Here is a 13,275-nt window from a genome sequence, read left to right on the forward strand (position 1 = left end):
TCCCTCAAACAGCAAATGAATGAATGAATAGATGACCCGTTTTTGGTGGTGCAGATGGAAGGAGAAATTTTGCTACGGGCCTCAGGAAAATTCACTGCTCTTCCTCAAATAGTGAGATAGAATCTGGTGAATTCACAGGCATACTTACAAACATATAAAATGAGAGTGGCCTATTCTCTACATTGCCTTACTTCCTGAAAAAAACACAATTTTTGCTCTCTTTAAGCTGATCCATTTACAGCTGGGCTAAATAAAAAAATGGCTTTGCTAGTAAAATAAGCTCTGGACCGCTTCATTGACAAATTACACCATCTGCCTGGACACTGCTCTTTGAGAAGAGTCCAATCCCTAGCCTCTGGGCTGGATCGGCTATCCAACTTTAAATGGCTGAGAAACATCTCCCAGTTTGAAGAAAATTGCACTGAAAAACTTGCCGGAAGAAACACATGATCTTCCAAGGAGGAATCAGACAGACAGATAATGCTGCTGCCTCTTACAGTACGAATGTAATGGGCTCACATCCTCCTCCTGCTCTCCCCCTCCAGTTGGGCACTGTATCATTGACTACTGATGAAGACCTCAACCAGAAAGGAAGAGGAGTGCTGATGAGCAAAATGGTGGCTGTCAGACCACGGTGTTCTCACTGTGAGAAGTAGTGTCACTACCTGTCTCAGGAAAGTGAGGTAAAAACAAAAGAATGAGAAAGAGGAAGGAAAAAGTAATGAGAGGGGAAAGTAGTAATGGAGCAGGGAGGGAGACACAGAGTGAGAGGGGAAAACAGGAATAGAGAAAGACAAAAGTGAAGGAGGTAAGAGAGCTGGAGAGACAAAGAAGAGTGATGGAGAGAGACAGAAGTGAAGGAGAGGGGGGAGCTTGAGATAGAAATGGAGGAAAGAGGAGACATAAATAAAACAGGAAAGTGAGACAGAAATAGAACGGAAGAACAGTGAGGCCTGACAGAATTGAAGGAGGTAGAAATAGTATAATTTGATGACCCCAAGAAGTACAAAATAGGTTGGGAGTTGGGTGTGGTGTCTGATGATGATTCTGCCTGATTCAAAAACAATTTAATCATATGCAGCCCACTTACTAGTTGTGACACATGCATCGGCCCTGCCACCACAGAAGGCAGTACTTCATTAGTGTCCTACCGACATTGCTGAGTTCATGGTAGTGAATGAGCTGTGGACTGCATTCAGAGCAACTTGGCAGAAGATATGCTCTTGAATTATACACTAACTACAGGGATTGATACAGAAATCAAAACCCATCAACGGATGCATGCCAGCATTAACCTGGTTTTACTGGCTAGCAGTGAGAATCCGATGCACCTCTATTCCAACACACTGCCAAGGCCAATTTGTACCTGTAGCTACGGAACATATAAAAGCAGACTTTTATGTCTCTGCTTCAGAGACCAATGCAAATATAGTCAACATGCCTGAAAAAAATCAACATTCAAAGCAGAAGCAATTTTATTAGGAACATCTCACACCTTCCAGAGTACTGATCTGTATCAGTTTGTGTTTTCTTTATAAAGCTTTGCTCTGGTCAATAAGCTTATAGTAACTCAACAGATCCAGTGAGTAATGCACTTGGAACTACAAGCCAAAACAGTACGAGAATGTACTATTATATATTCGAATAAGCCTAATATACTTTTAAGACAAATCCAGTAATTCAAAATTGAAGGTAGCTGGCTTAAAGTGGACAAAAGAAGCATTTATGTAACAGGTTATTCTTAGTTCCTCTTAAAAGATATAGAAGAAGGTTCTCACTTCAATCCTAGCAAATGACCATGTAAAGAACATGGACATGCTGAGGTGAAATTACCAGGTTGAGTCAGTGAGTATTTCTATTGCCTTTAAATTGCTGGATGATTGGAAGCTGCAAGGAACTTCCTCTCATCCCAGTTTTGTTATTGGTTGAAAGAAAACACATCCACAAAACTAATGTAGGTTCTGAAGAAGTGCTGAGAAAGAATTTTTTTTTATTTTTTAAACTAGTCTTAGTTCTGCCTATGCAGGCAAAGTAGCAATACTAGTTGATGTGTGGCAACTCTCAGACATTGTCAATTTGCTCAGGGCTGTGGAGCTCCCTTTCATGGAATATGTATAATTTATATTAAAAAAGTAGGCTAAAGGGTATTTAACTCAAGAGATGAAATTTGGTTGTGGAAGCAGTTTTATAATACATATATGTTTCTTTAACAAGTGTTATAACGCAGATAAACACTAGTTGTAAATAAAGTCAACCAGATCTTCTGTCACAGTCTTGTTACCATTAGACATGTCTTTACCATTAGATATGTCTGAATATTTTATGAGGTAAATGTGTTCAGTGCCATAGATTTTTTTAAAGAGAGGAATCTATATCTTTGGCAGGAGGATAAATCTGTTCCAGGGTTGGTTTTTTTTTTAAAAAGGGGAAGAACCCATAGAACCCATTCAAAAATGTATAAAGCAGCCCAAATTCCAACACATGTTTTTTTTTTAAGTTTCACTGTAAATCAAATTCATAAATAGAAAGGTTTTGCATTTATTATAGCATCTGCTCTCAAATGTCTCAAAGTGCTTCACACACAATGAATCATTTTGAAGTGCAGTGGTTGTCATTATATAGGTAAACAGCCATTTTACACACACCAAGATAACCCACAAACAGCACTGCGTTTTTGATGGTTTTGATTGAGGGAGGGGCTCCCAGCTCCTCTTCAAACCATGCCATGAAATCTTCAATGTACAGGCAAAGGAGCCTTCAGCATAACATTTGGTCCAAAGGGTGGCATCTCTGACAATTCAGTACACCCTCAGTACTGCAGTGGAATGAAAGGCCGGATTATATACTGGAGTCTTGGAATGAAGCTTGAACCAACACCCTCTGACTCAGATATGGGAAAGCGACCAAGCTGCCTTTATTTATGAAAAACACACAAATGCCTAAAGTCACAATACATCATGTTTAATAATAGTCTCAGTTTGTTGCACCATTGCTGCTGCTTGAAATTCAGTATTGTTCTTCAAATTTGTATTTTCTGGTCATTTTTTTGGCATTCAAAAGTGAGGATGGTCAGTGCGGGAGTATAAAACACTTTTGCCACAAAGTGGCAGAATCTGGTGCAGCACTGCAGGTCCAGAGTAAAGCTCCCTTTACTCTTAACCAAAATTGTACATTAAACACTAACCTCAAAACACCTCAACTGCACCAGGGAAATGCTATCCATTTCCCACAACAGCCATCCATAAGACCTCTCTGAAGGAGCCTGCCAATTTTGTACTAATCAGTGCCAAATGATCAGCAGTTTTGCTGTGAGCCCATGATTGGGAGGATTTGGGTTCCAAACTCATTTCAGGTAAGACATCTAAAACTGCACAAAGAACAAGATGATAGTCTTCCAAACAGACTGAGTTGGATGCAAGTCCATTTCCTACAAGTGAAAGGACACCTTTCTTATCGAGTGGCTTTTGATGTTGGCGCGCAATATGCAGTTACATTTTTAACTATATACATTTCCTGTGAAGAATTCTATCTGTTCACATCAATACCTTGAGAAGCCAGGTGAGTACAGAGTCTCTGTAAGGCACAAACTTGTTTTTGCCCTTTCCTGCCACTTGGTCAGCTAATGCAGAAATAACCAACCCTAGCGTTGTAAGGGACCTGAGAAGAAAACAGAACAAAACTTACCAATGTGAGACACTTAATCATCTTAAATATAAAGGAAACTTGACAAGTCAAGAAAAATCTGCATGGGTTTTTACTTGGTAAGCCGCATTTACCATGAAATGAGCCCAAAATCTTATGTCTAATATTAGGCAATAAAGTGCTCTAAAATGGGCACCTCTAATACTATATAGTATTTAGAGAGTGGAGAAAAGTCAAGGCAATGTATGTTTTATCACCACAATGCAACACTAATGTCCTTTTTTTAATATTGTGCTGTGAGGAATCTGCTGTACAGACTAATAATCTGTGTATCCAATTAAAAGAGGCAACAGTCTCTGCCTCAACTACACTCTGTGGCAAAGCATTCCATGTTCTAACAACTCTCTGCATGAGGATATCTTTACTAGTCTCTCCCCTTATTCTCTTAGTGACAATTTTAAATTATGACCCTTCATCACTGTTTCCCAAAGAGATGAAATAGTCTTTATTTATTCAATGAAAGCACTCATTTACCTTGAATCCAAAGTCTGTTGTTCCAGAAAATCATGATCTTATATGGTAATACAACAGCAAGCCCGGTATTAATCTTGAAACCATTTTATAGTTTTAGCCCAAATTTACAGGATGAGTGTGTGCAGTTGTGAGGAGAAGGTGGGGTGGGAAACTAAATTAAACTAATAATGTAGAAAAGGTAACTTGTTCAGACAGGATGAGCAATCTAAAGAGTACATTGATAGAAAGGAATCACAATCTAACATTGAGAGATCGCAGTTTTCCAGACATTTTCTCCATGTAATTCTGTTGCTAAAATTTTTCCCCATGCTACATGAAAAAGTTTTACTCTGCTACCTTAGCTGATCTGTCAATGCGATTAGGGTGCATTTTTATGGTTAACACAAGAGGGAACTCTTGACGGCTTCACACATAGTACACAGTATAGCTTCTTGTCTGATTTTTAAAAAATCACATGAACAGGTTCTTTGGATCAACTCAATTCCAATTTAAATAAAGAGGCCTATCATCTTCATCAAGCAAGTACTAATGTGATACCTCATGGATAAAAAGGATATGGGACCTGTACCTATCACAAGAAATCATCCTGGAACAGTTTTTATCGTGGAACAAAACTGCCATCATAATTGGTGCTGTCGTGAAGGCAGTAATTTGAATTCAACAGCTGCCTCCTTGGAGCAACTTATAAGACTCCGCTTTGAATATGGATCTCCATGCCAAGAAGTGAAAGAAATTCCATTTAACTAACACATTACTTTTGATGTGCAGTCACTTTTGTTGTGTGGGAGAACGTGGCAGCCAATTTGTGCATGGCAAAGTCCTACAAACAGCTAATGAATGAATGGGGGATTAATCTGTTTTTGTGATGTTGGTTGAGGAAGAAATGTTGGATGAAACAACAGGAGAATTTCCTGCTCTTCTTCAAAAAGTGCCATGGGATCAGTTATATCCAATCTGTAAAAGCGACAGGGCCTCAATTTAATGTTGTATCCAAAAGAAGGCACCACTGACAAAGCAGCACTCAAATGTCAGCCTAGATTATGTGGTCAAATTCTGGAGTGGGCTGGAGCACACAAACTTCCAACATAGCGAATGTGCAATTGAGGCAAACTGATAGTCTAAATTGACAAGCAGTAGTTTGAAAATTTACATACTGATTGGTTTTGAGGACCCTCACCTTGCTTGAAGTCACATAATTTTCATTAGAAAATTACTCTCGTTTATCTGTACTTAAATTACACTTTAAAAAAAAAAAATCTCACTTGTTAATGTTACTGCCCTCCTTCAAACGTTCCCCTGCAGCTCCAGTCTTGGAAACCCTCTCACTCCCAGCCAGATCCACAAGGCTCAGCTTACTCACTTTCTCTCCGGAAGTCTAAAATAAATGAAGTACAAAAAGTAGCAATAAACCTGCAACAAATACAAATGGGAAATAATTGTGGAGCATCCTAGCAGTCACGTCAGTCTACACAGTTCCTCATGTCACAGGAAATGGACATACACTTACACTACTTTGGAGATCGTAAAGTGTCTGAGTTAAAATAATGCTGAACACGGCATGAGAACGGCTGCTTTCTTCATTCATGTTGGTGGCAGCAACTGTTCGCGACTTGTTTCCTTCGGACATTAAGGATTCAATATCCTGCAATGTACCATAAATAAAATTAAACGATTATTAAGCACAACATCGTCTGCAATTCAAGCATGCCTGTTTGGCAAATTTTCGTTCAAAGTATTAAGGATCATTTTTCCCCCCCCCCCCGGGAAGGGGATGGGGGCAAGGGGGGTTCCAAATAAAGTAAATGCAAGTTGCAACAATCAAAATAAAAGTGTTGGATTGGGAAAAAAACAGGATCAGTTTGCCCAAAATCATTAGACTAAGTTAACCCTTATAAATTGATGGCAGCTCAAACACTAACCCACACAGAATGGAGGAAGAGATGCATCTTCCTTTACATAACAGACATGTTTGTCTGGACATCTGCATTCTAAATCTGGAATAACTTCGAAATTACCGTTTGGGATTTTTGTTTGCCTCGCTGCTGAAGCCAATTCAGCTTTTTTCTGTCTCTCCTTGTGGCACTGGATTTCACTGAACAACAACTTGAATTTATATAGCGTCTTCAATGTAAAGCATCTTGGGACGTTTTATTACAGAGCATTATCAGACAAGCCACATAAAAAGATATTAGGACACGTGACCAAAAGCTCGGTCCAAGGGGTAGGTTCTAAGGGCTAACTTAAAGGAGGAGAGAGAGGTAGAGAGGCGGAGATATTTAGGGAAAGAAATCCAGAGTTTAGGGCCTAGATGGCTGAATGCACAGCCATGAATGGTGGAGCGGCCAGAGGGAACAACCTTTATCTACTCTATCAAAACCCCTCATCATCTTGAAAATCTCTATTAGGTCACCTCTTAATCTTCTTTGTTCCAAGGAGAACAGTCCTAACCTTTCCAACCTCTCCTCATAACTGAAGTTTATTATCTGTGGTGACATCCTGGTAAACCTCCTCTGTACCCTTTCTAAGGCCTTTACATCTTTCCTGAAGTGTGGTGCCCAGAATTGTCCACAATACTCCAGCTGAGGCCTAACCAGTAATTTATAAAAAGTTCTAGCATGATATCTTCGCTTTTATATTCTATGCTTCTATTTATAAACCCATATGCTTTTTAAACCACCTCATCAACTTGCTCTGCCACCTTTAAAGATTTGTGCATATATAGACACCAAGGTCTCTCTGCTCATCTACACTTTTCAAAATATGCCATTTATAGTGTACTGTCTTTCCATATTAGTTCTCCCAAAGTGCATCACTTCACACTTCTCTGCATCGAACTCCATCTGCTATGCTTCTGCCCAGTTCACCATCCTGAAGTCTACAACTATCCACCACATTGCCAAGTTTCGCATCATCTGCACACTTTATAATGCTGCTCCCTACACCTGAGTCTAGGTTGTTTATAAAAATTAAAAAGGAGTAATGGAGCCAAAATTGACCCTTGGGGAGCACTACTGCAAACCACCACCCAATCTGAAAAAAATCCATCTACCACCACCCTCTGCTTCCTGTCACTATCCATACCGCCACTTGCCCCTTAATTCCATGCGCTTCCATCTTAACAAGCCTCCTGTGTGGCACTTTGTTGAATGCCTTCCAAGAGTCCATATACACAACATCTACTGCACTACCTTGATCAACCTTCTCTGTTACCTCATCAAAAAATTCAATCAAGTTACTCAGACACTATTTGCCTTCAACAAATCCATGCTGGCTCTCTTTGATTAACCCATAACTTTCCAAATGAAAATTTATTTTGTCCCTGATAATGGTTTCCAATAACTACCCCACCACAGATATTAGGCGGACTGGCCTGTAGTTTCCTAGTTTATCCCACTCCCTTTTCTTGAATAGTGGTATAACATTAGCAAGCCTCCAGTCCTCCGGCACTACTCCTGTATCCAATGAGGATTGAAAGATTGTGACCAATGCCTCTGCTATTTCTACCTTTGCTTCTTTCAGCAACCTGGGATGCATTCCATCCGGACGGACCAGGCAATTTACCAACTTTCAGTAATGCAGTAAGGAGCACAGAGATCTCAGAAGGCTGTAGAGCTGAAGGAGGTCACAGAGAAAGGCCATGGAGGGATTTGAACACAAGGAAGAGAATTTTAAAAATTGAGGCCGTGGAAGGATTTGAAAACAAGGATTAGGATTTTAAAATTGAGGTGTTGTCGGACTGGGAGCCAATGTAGGTCAGCAAGCACAGGGGTGATGGGTGAACGGGACTTGGTGCGAGTTAGGATCACGTGAATACTTCACTCAGCGGAAAAATAGTACGACTGCCTATAAAACATTGGAAACTACCGTTATTGGGTGGAGAAGAAAGGTTGGTAAATTAGACCAGGACAAAGCTTTATGATTTTGTTACAATAAACTAATAGGAGTTTTTTTTCTTTAAAATTTAAATTGCCTGAAGAGAGACATCAAGATGATTTTTAATTTATTTTTCAATAACTAATGTCAGGTGTAAATTTATAGATTTTAGATAAATAGCTTGCGTTAATCTAAATGGTATGTTGGCCTTCATAGCGAGAGGATTCGAGTACAGGAGCAAGGATGTCTTGCTGCAGTTGTACAGGGCCTTGGTGAGACCACACCTTGAGTATTGTGTGCAGTTTTAGTCACCTTATCTAAGGAAGGATGTTCTTGCCATGGAGGGAGTGCAGCGAAGATTCACCAGACTGATACCTGGGATGGCAGGAATGACGTATGAAGAGAGATTGAGTCGATTGGGCTAGAGTTTAGAAGAATGAGAGGGGATCTCATTGAAACTTATAAAATTCTAACAGGACTAGGCAGACTAGATGCAGGAAGGATGTTCCCGATGGCGGGGGAGTCCAGAACCAGGGGTCACAGTCTAAAGATAAGGGGTAAGCCATTTAGGACTGAGATGAGGAGGAATTTCTTCACCCAGAGAGTGGTGAACCTGTGGAATTCTCTACCACAGAAGGCAGTTGAGGCCAACTTATTAAATATATTCAAGGAGGAGTTAGATATATTTCTTAAGGCTAAAGGGATCAAGGGATAATGGGGAGAAAGCAAGGACAGGGTACTGAATTTAGATGATCAGCCATGATCTCATTAAATGGCGGAACAGGCTCGAGGGGCCGAATGGCCTACTCCTGCTCCTATCTTCTATGTTTCTATGTTAATGGACATGGAGGAGAATAATGATCAGTGTGATTCTACCATCTGACAGTTACTAAATATCTGATTTAATTAACAACCAAGTAGCCGCGTTCCTGCAACAACCGGCCTGTTGAATGTGGGTGGGCTGTCTGGACAGACTCGAGTTTCATAATTTTCCCACCTGCAGCCCGATCCCATTCCCCAGGCAGTGCACGGGATAGTGATGGACGGGCTGGTCTTTCTGCAACTCCAGCAAGGGTGGGGCGGGGAGTGTAAACAGCCTCTTGCAGTACCCCAGAGAAAATATTATTTTATAAAAAGAATGAAAAAAATTCACATTAAAAAAAAGACAAATAACTCCTTCAAATAAAGTATTCCTTCATTAAATGACTGCCCAAGATGGGAATGTACTACATAAATGTGTATGTTATGCTCCCATATAAATATATTAAACACATACATGCATACAAAACACAGTACAAGCCAATACCAAACATTTAATGTAGTTCTTCAGACAAGGTATATGCGACTCCTACAACTTGCATTGTAATTACTGTTGAAATAATAGTGTGCACAGCACTAAACTCAATACAATCTCCATTTTTAGGCAATAACTTGGATTACAATATAATTACAGACAATTGTAGTGTTATAGCAAAAGGGGCTATTTCACCTGGGCAGCTCTTTTGGGGCTATAAAGGAACTTAATCTGGCACTTCTCTGTTACTGTACCTAACTTACACAATAACTTTAATAACTTTTACTTTTGAAGGTCACAAGGTACAGTTCAGTTCAGTCTAAATCGATGATACTGCAACTGTACCATCCATCCTTTCAATGCTGTAGGTTCATTTAACATCAAATGGACAAAAAAACGAGAGAGAGAGCAGGATCTCTAATGCGTGTGCAGAATCAATACTGGAGAAAGGCAGCATTGCTGCAAATAACCACAGCAATACAGCTGCCACAGCTAGCAACATCCTGGAGTGGACTGGCTGAATCTGACAAGGTCACTTCCAACACAGACCATGACACAAACCTGACACCTTTGTGAAGTTTATGCACATTCACAAACCATGTTTTAGCAAAAGACATTGGCCCCGAAATTTCATTCCCTACGGGTCTGTACGCGCTGTGTACTCACCCGTAGAGCCAACGGGAGTGCCGGTTTCACGCATGCACTGCGCATGCGCTGGAAACCGGAACTTCCGTTCTCTGAAGGGGTTCGCAGGTCAAACGCCTGCGCCGGACAGGCAGCGCGTACGCCTGGAACTTCAGTTTTTTCCGAGGTTGATGCAGTCCGGGTAAGTCATTAGCAGCTGCGCCTGGCAAAGCAAGCACAAGGCCTGCTTTAAGAACATAAGAACATAAGAAATAGGAGCAGGAGTAGGCCAATCGGCCCCTCGAGCTTGCTCCGCCATTCAATAAGATCATGGCTGATCTGATCCTAACCGCCAATCCACTATCACAGAACCATCTCCTGAATCTAACAGAATTAGACACACGAAATAGGAGCAGGATCAGGCTACACGGCCCCTGGGCCCGCTCCGCTACCCACAGGGCCATGACCGATCCGAACCTAGACTCGTGTCCAAATTCCTGCCCGCTCCCCATAACCCTTTATTCCCTTTACTTCTAGGAAACTGTCTATTTCTGTTTTAAATTTATGTAATGATGTAGCTTGTACAGCTTTTTGGGGCAGCATATTCCATGGACCTACCACCCTCTGAGTGAAGTAGTTCCTCCTCATCTCAGTTTTGAAAGAGCAGCCCCTTATTCTAAGACTATGCCCCCTAGTTCTAGTTTCACCCATCATCGGGAACATCTTCCCCGCATCCACCCGATCCAACCCCGTCACAATCTTATATGTTTCAATAAGATCGCCTCTCATTCTTCTGAACTCCAATGAGTAGAGCCCCAATCTACTCAACCTGTCCTCATATGTCCATCCCCTCATCCCCGGGATTAACCGAGTGAACCTTCTTTGTACTGACTCGAGAGCAAGTATGTCCTTTCTTAAGTATGGACACCAAAACTGTACGCAGTATTCCAGGTGCGGTCTCACCAATACCTTGTACAACTGAAGCAATACCTCCCTATTTTTATATTCTATCCCCCTAGCAATGAAAGCCAACATTCCATTGGCCTTCTTAATCACTTGCTGCACCTGCATACTAACCTTTTGAGTTTCGTGCACCAGGACCCCCAGATCCCTTTGTACTTCAGTACTTTCCAGTTTCTTGCCATTAAGATAATAACTTGCTCTACGATTTTTCCTGCCAAAGTGCATAACCTCACACTTTACAGTATTGTATTCCATCTGCCAAATCTCTGCCCACTTACTTAGCCTGTCTATGTCCCCTTGAAGGTTTTTTATGTCCTACTCACTCACTACTTCCCCCCCATCTTTGTATCATCTGCAAACTTTGATGTGTTACTCTCGGTCCCCTCCTCCAAATCGTTAATATAGATTGTAAAGAGTTGGGGACCCAGCACTGACCCCTGCGGAACACCACTAGTTACTGATTGCCAGTCTGAGAATGAACCATTTATCCCAACTCTCTGCCTTCTGTTAGATAGCCAATCCTCTATCCATGCCAGAATATTACCCCCAATCCCGTGATTTTTTATCTTAAGCAATAATCTTTTGTGTGGCACCTTGTCAAATGCCTTTTGGAAGTCTAAATACACTACGTCCACTGGTTCCCCTTTATCCACCCTATATGTTACTTCTTCAAAGAACTCCAGCAAATTTGTCAAACAAGACGGAGGGTCAGAGGGATCTGGGTGTGCAGGTACACAGATCCCTGAAGGCGGCGGAACAGGTGGATAAGGTGGTAAAAAAGGCATATGGGATACTTGCCTTCATTAGCCGAGGCATAGAATATAAGAGCAAGGAGGTTATGATGGAGCTGTATAAAACACTGGTTAGGCCACAGCTGGAATACTGTGTGCAGTTCTGGTCGCCACACTACAGGAAAGATGTGATCGCGTTAGAGAGGGTGCAGAGGAGGTTCACCAGGATGTTACCAGGGCTGGAGCGCTTCAGCTATGAAGAGAGACTGGGCAGATTGGGTTTGTTTTCCTTGGAGCAGAGGAGGCTGAGGGGGGACATGATTGAGGTGTACAAAATTGTGAGGGGCATAGACAGGATGGATGCTGAGGAGCTTTTCCCCTTAGTAGAGGGGTCAATAACTAGGGGGCATAGATTCAAGGTAAAGGGCGGGAGGTTTAGAGGGGATTTGAGAAAGAACTTTTTCACCCAGAGGGTGGTTGGAGTCTGGAACTCACTGCCTGAAAGGGTTGTGGAGGCAGAAACCCTCACAACATTTAAGAAGCATTTGGATGAGCATTTGAAATGCCATAGCATACAAGGCTACGGGCCAAATGCTGGAATATGGGATGAGATTAGACAGGGCTTGATGGCCGGCATGGACACGATGGGCCGAAGGGCCTCTATCCGTGCTGTATTACTCTATGACTCTATGACTCTATGACTCTATGACTTCCTCTTCATAAAACCATGCTGACTTTGTCCTATTAAATTATGATTATCCAAATGTCCTGTTACTGTCTCCTTAATAATGGACTCCAAAATTTTACCTACCACAGATGTTAGGCTAACCGGTCTATAGTTTCCAGCCTTCTGTCTACTGCCCTTTTTAAATAAGGGTGTTACATTAGCAGTTTTCCAGTCTGCCGGGACCTTTGCTGAGTCCAGGGAGTTTTGGAAAATTATTACCAATGCATCCACAATCCCTACCGCCACTTCCCTCAAGACCCTAGGATGTAAGCCATCAGGTCCAGGTGATTTATCCGCCTTGAGTCCCATTATTTTACCGAGTACCACTTCCTTAGTGATTTTGATCGTGTTTAGCTCCTCCCTCCCTATAGCCCCCTGTTTGTCTAGTGTTGGGATATTCTTAGTGTCTTCTACTGTAAAGACTGATACAAAATATTCAGTGTTTTTGCCATCTCCATATTTCCCACCATTAATTTCCTGGTCTCATCCTCTAAGGGACCAACATTTACTTTAGCCACCCTTTTTCTTTTTATATAACTATAAAAACTCTTACTATCTGTTTTTATATTTTTTGCTAATTTACTTTCATAATCTATCTTCCCTTAATCAATCTTTTTGTTATTTTTTGCTGTCTTTTAAAGTTTTCCCAATCCTCTATCCTCCCACTAGATTTGGCTACCTTATATGCCCTTGTTTTTAGTCGAATACTATCCTTAATTTCTTTACTTAGCCACGGATGGCTGTCTTTTCTTTTACACCCTTTTCTTCTCAGTGGAATATATATTTTTTGGAAGTTGTAAAATAACTCCTTAAATGTACACCACTGATCATGTATCGTCTTACCCTTTAATCTATTTTCCCAATCCACTCTACTCAATTCCGCTCTC

General features: G+C 41.2%; 1 protein-coding gene across 6 annotated transcripts in view; it reads right to left on the minus strand.

The window, feature by feature from the left end:
* kif13a (kinesin family member 13A) overlaps positions 1-13,275 on the minus strand; it is a 346,616-nt gene that overhangs the window by 134,948 nt on the left and 198,393 nt on the right. For all 6 annotated transcript variants that reach the window (XR_015078504.1, XR_015078505.1, XM_085988906.1 and 3 more), the window contains exons 8-10: positions 5,684-5,818; positions 5,439-5,551; positions 3,546-3,657 (exon numbers count right to left, since the gene is read on the minus strand). Coding sequence is in view for 4 of the 6 variants with exons in the window: in XM_085988906.1 (XP_085845032.1) it covers positions 3,546-3,657; positions 5,439-5,551; positions 5,684-5,818 (360 nt within the window). In the remaining 2 variants the exon portion in view is untranslated. The remainder of the gene's footprint in view (positions 1-3,545; positions 3,658-5,438; positions 5,552-5,683; positions 5,819-13,275) is intronic.

Source organism: Somniosus microcephalus, chromosome 5 (assembly GCF_052327205.1).
Source record: "Somniosus microcephalus isolate GS21.2 chromosome 5, FLI_Smic_1.0, whole genome shotgun sequence".
In the NCBI taxonomy this organism is placed as follows: Eukaryota; Metazoa; Chordata; class Chondrichthyes; order Squaliformes; family Somniosidae; genus Somniosus; species Somniosus microcephalus.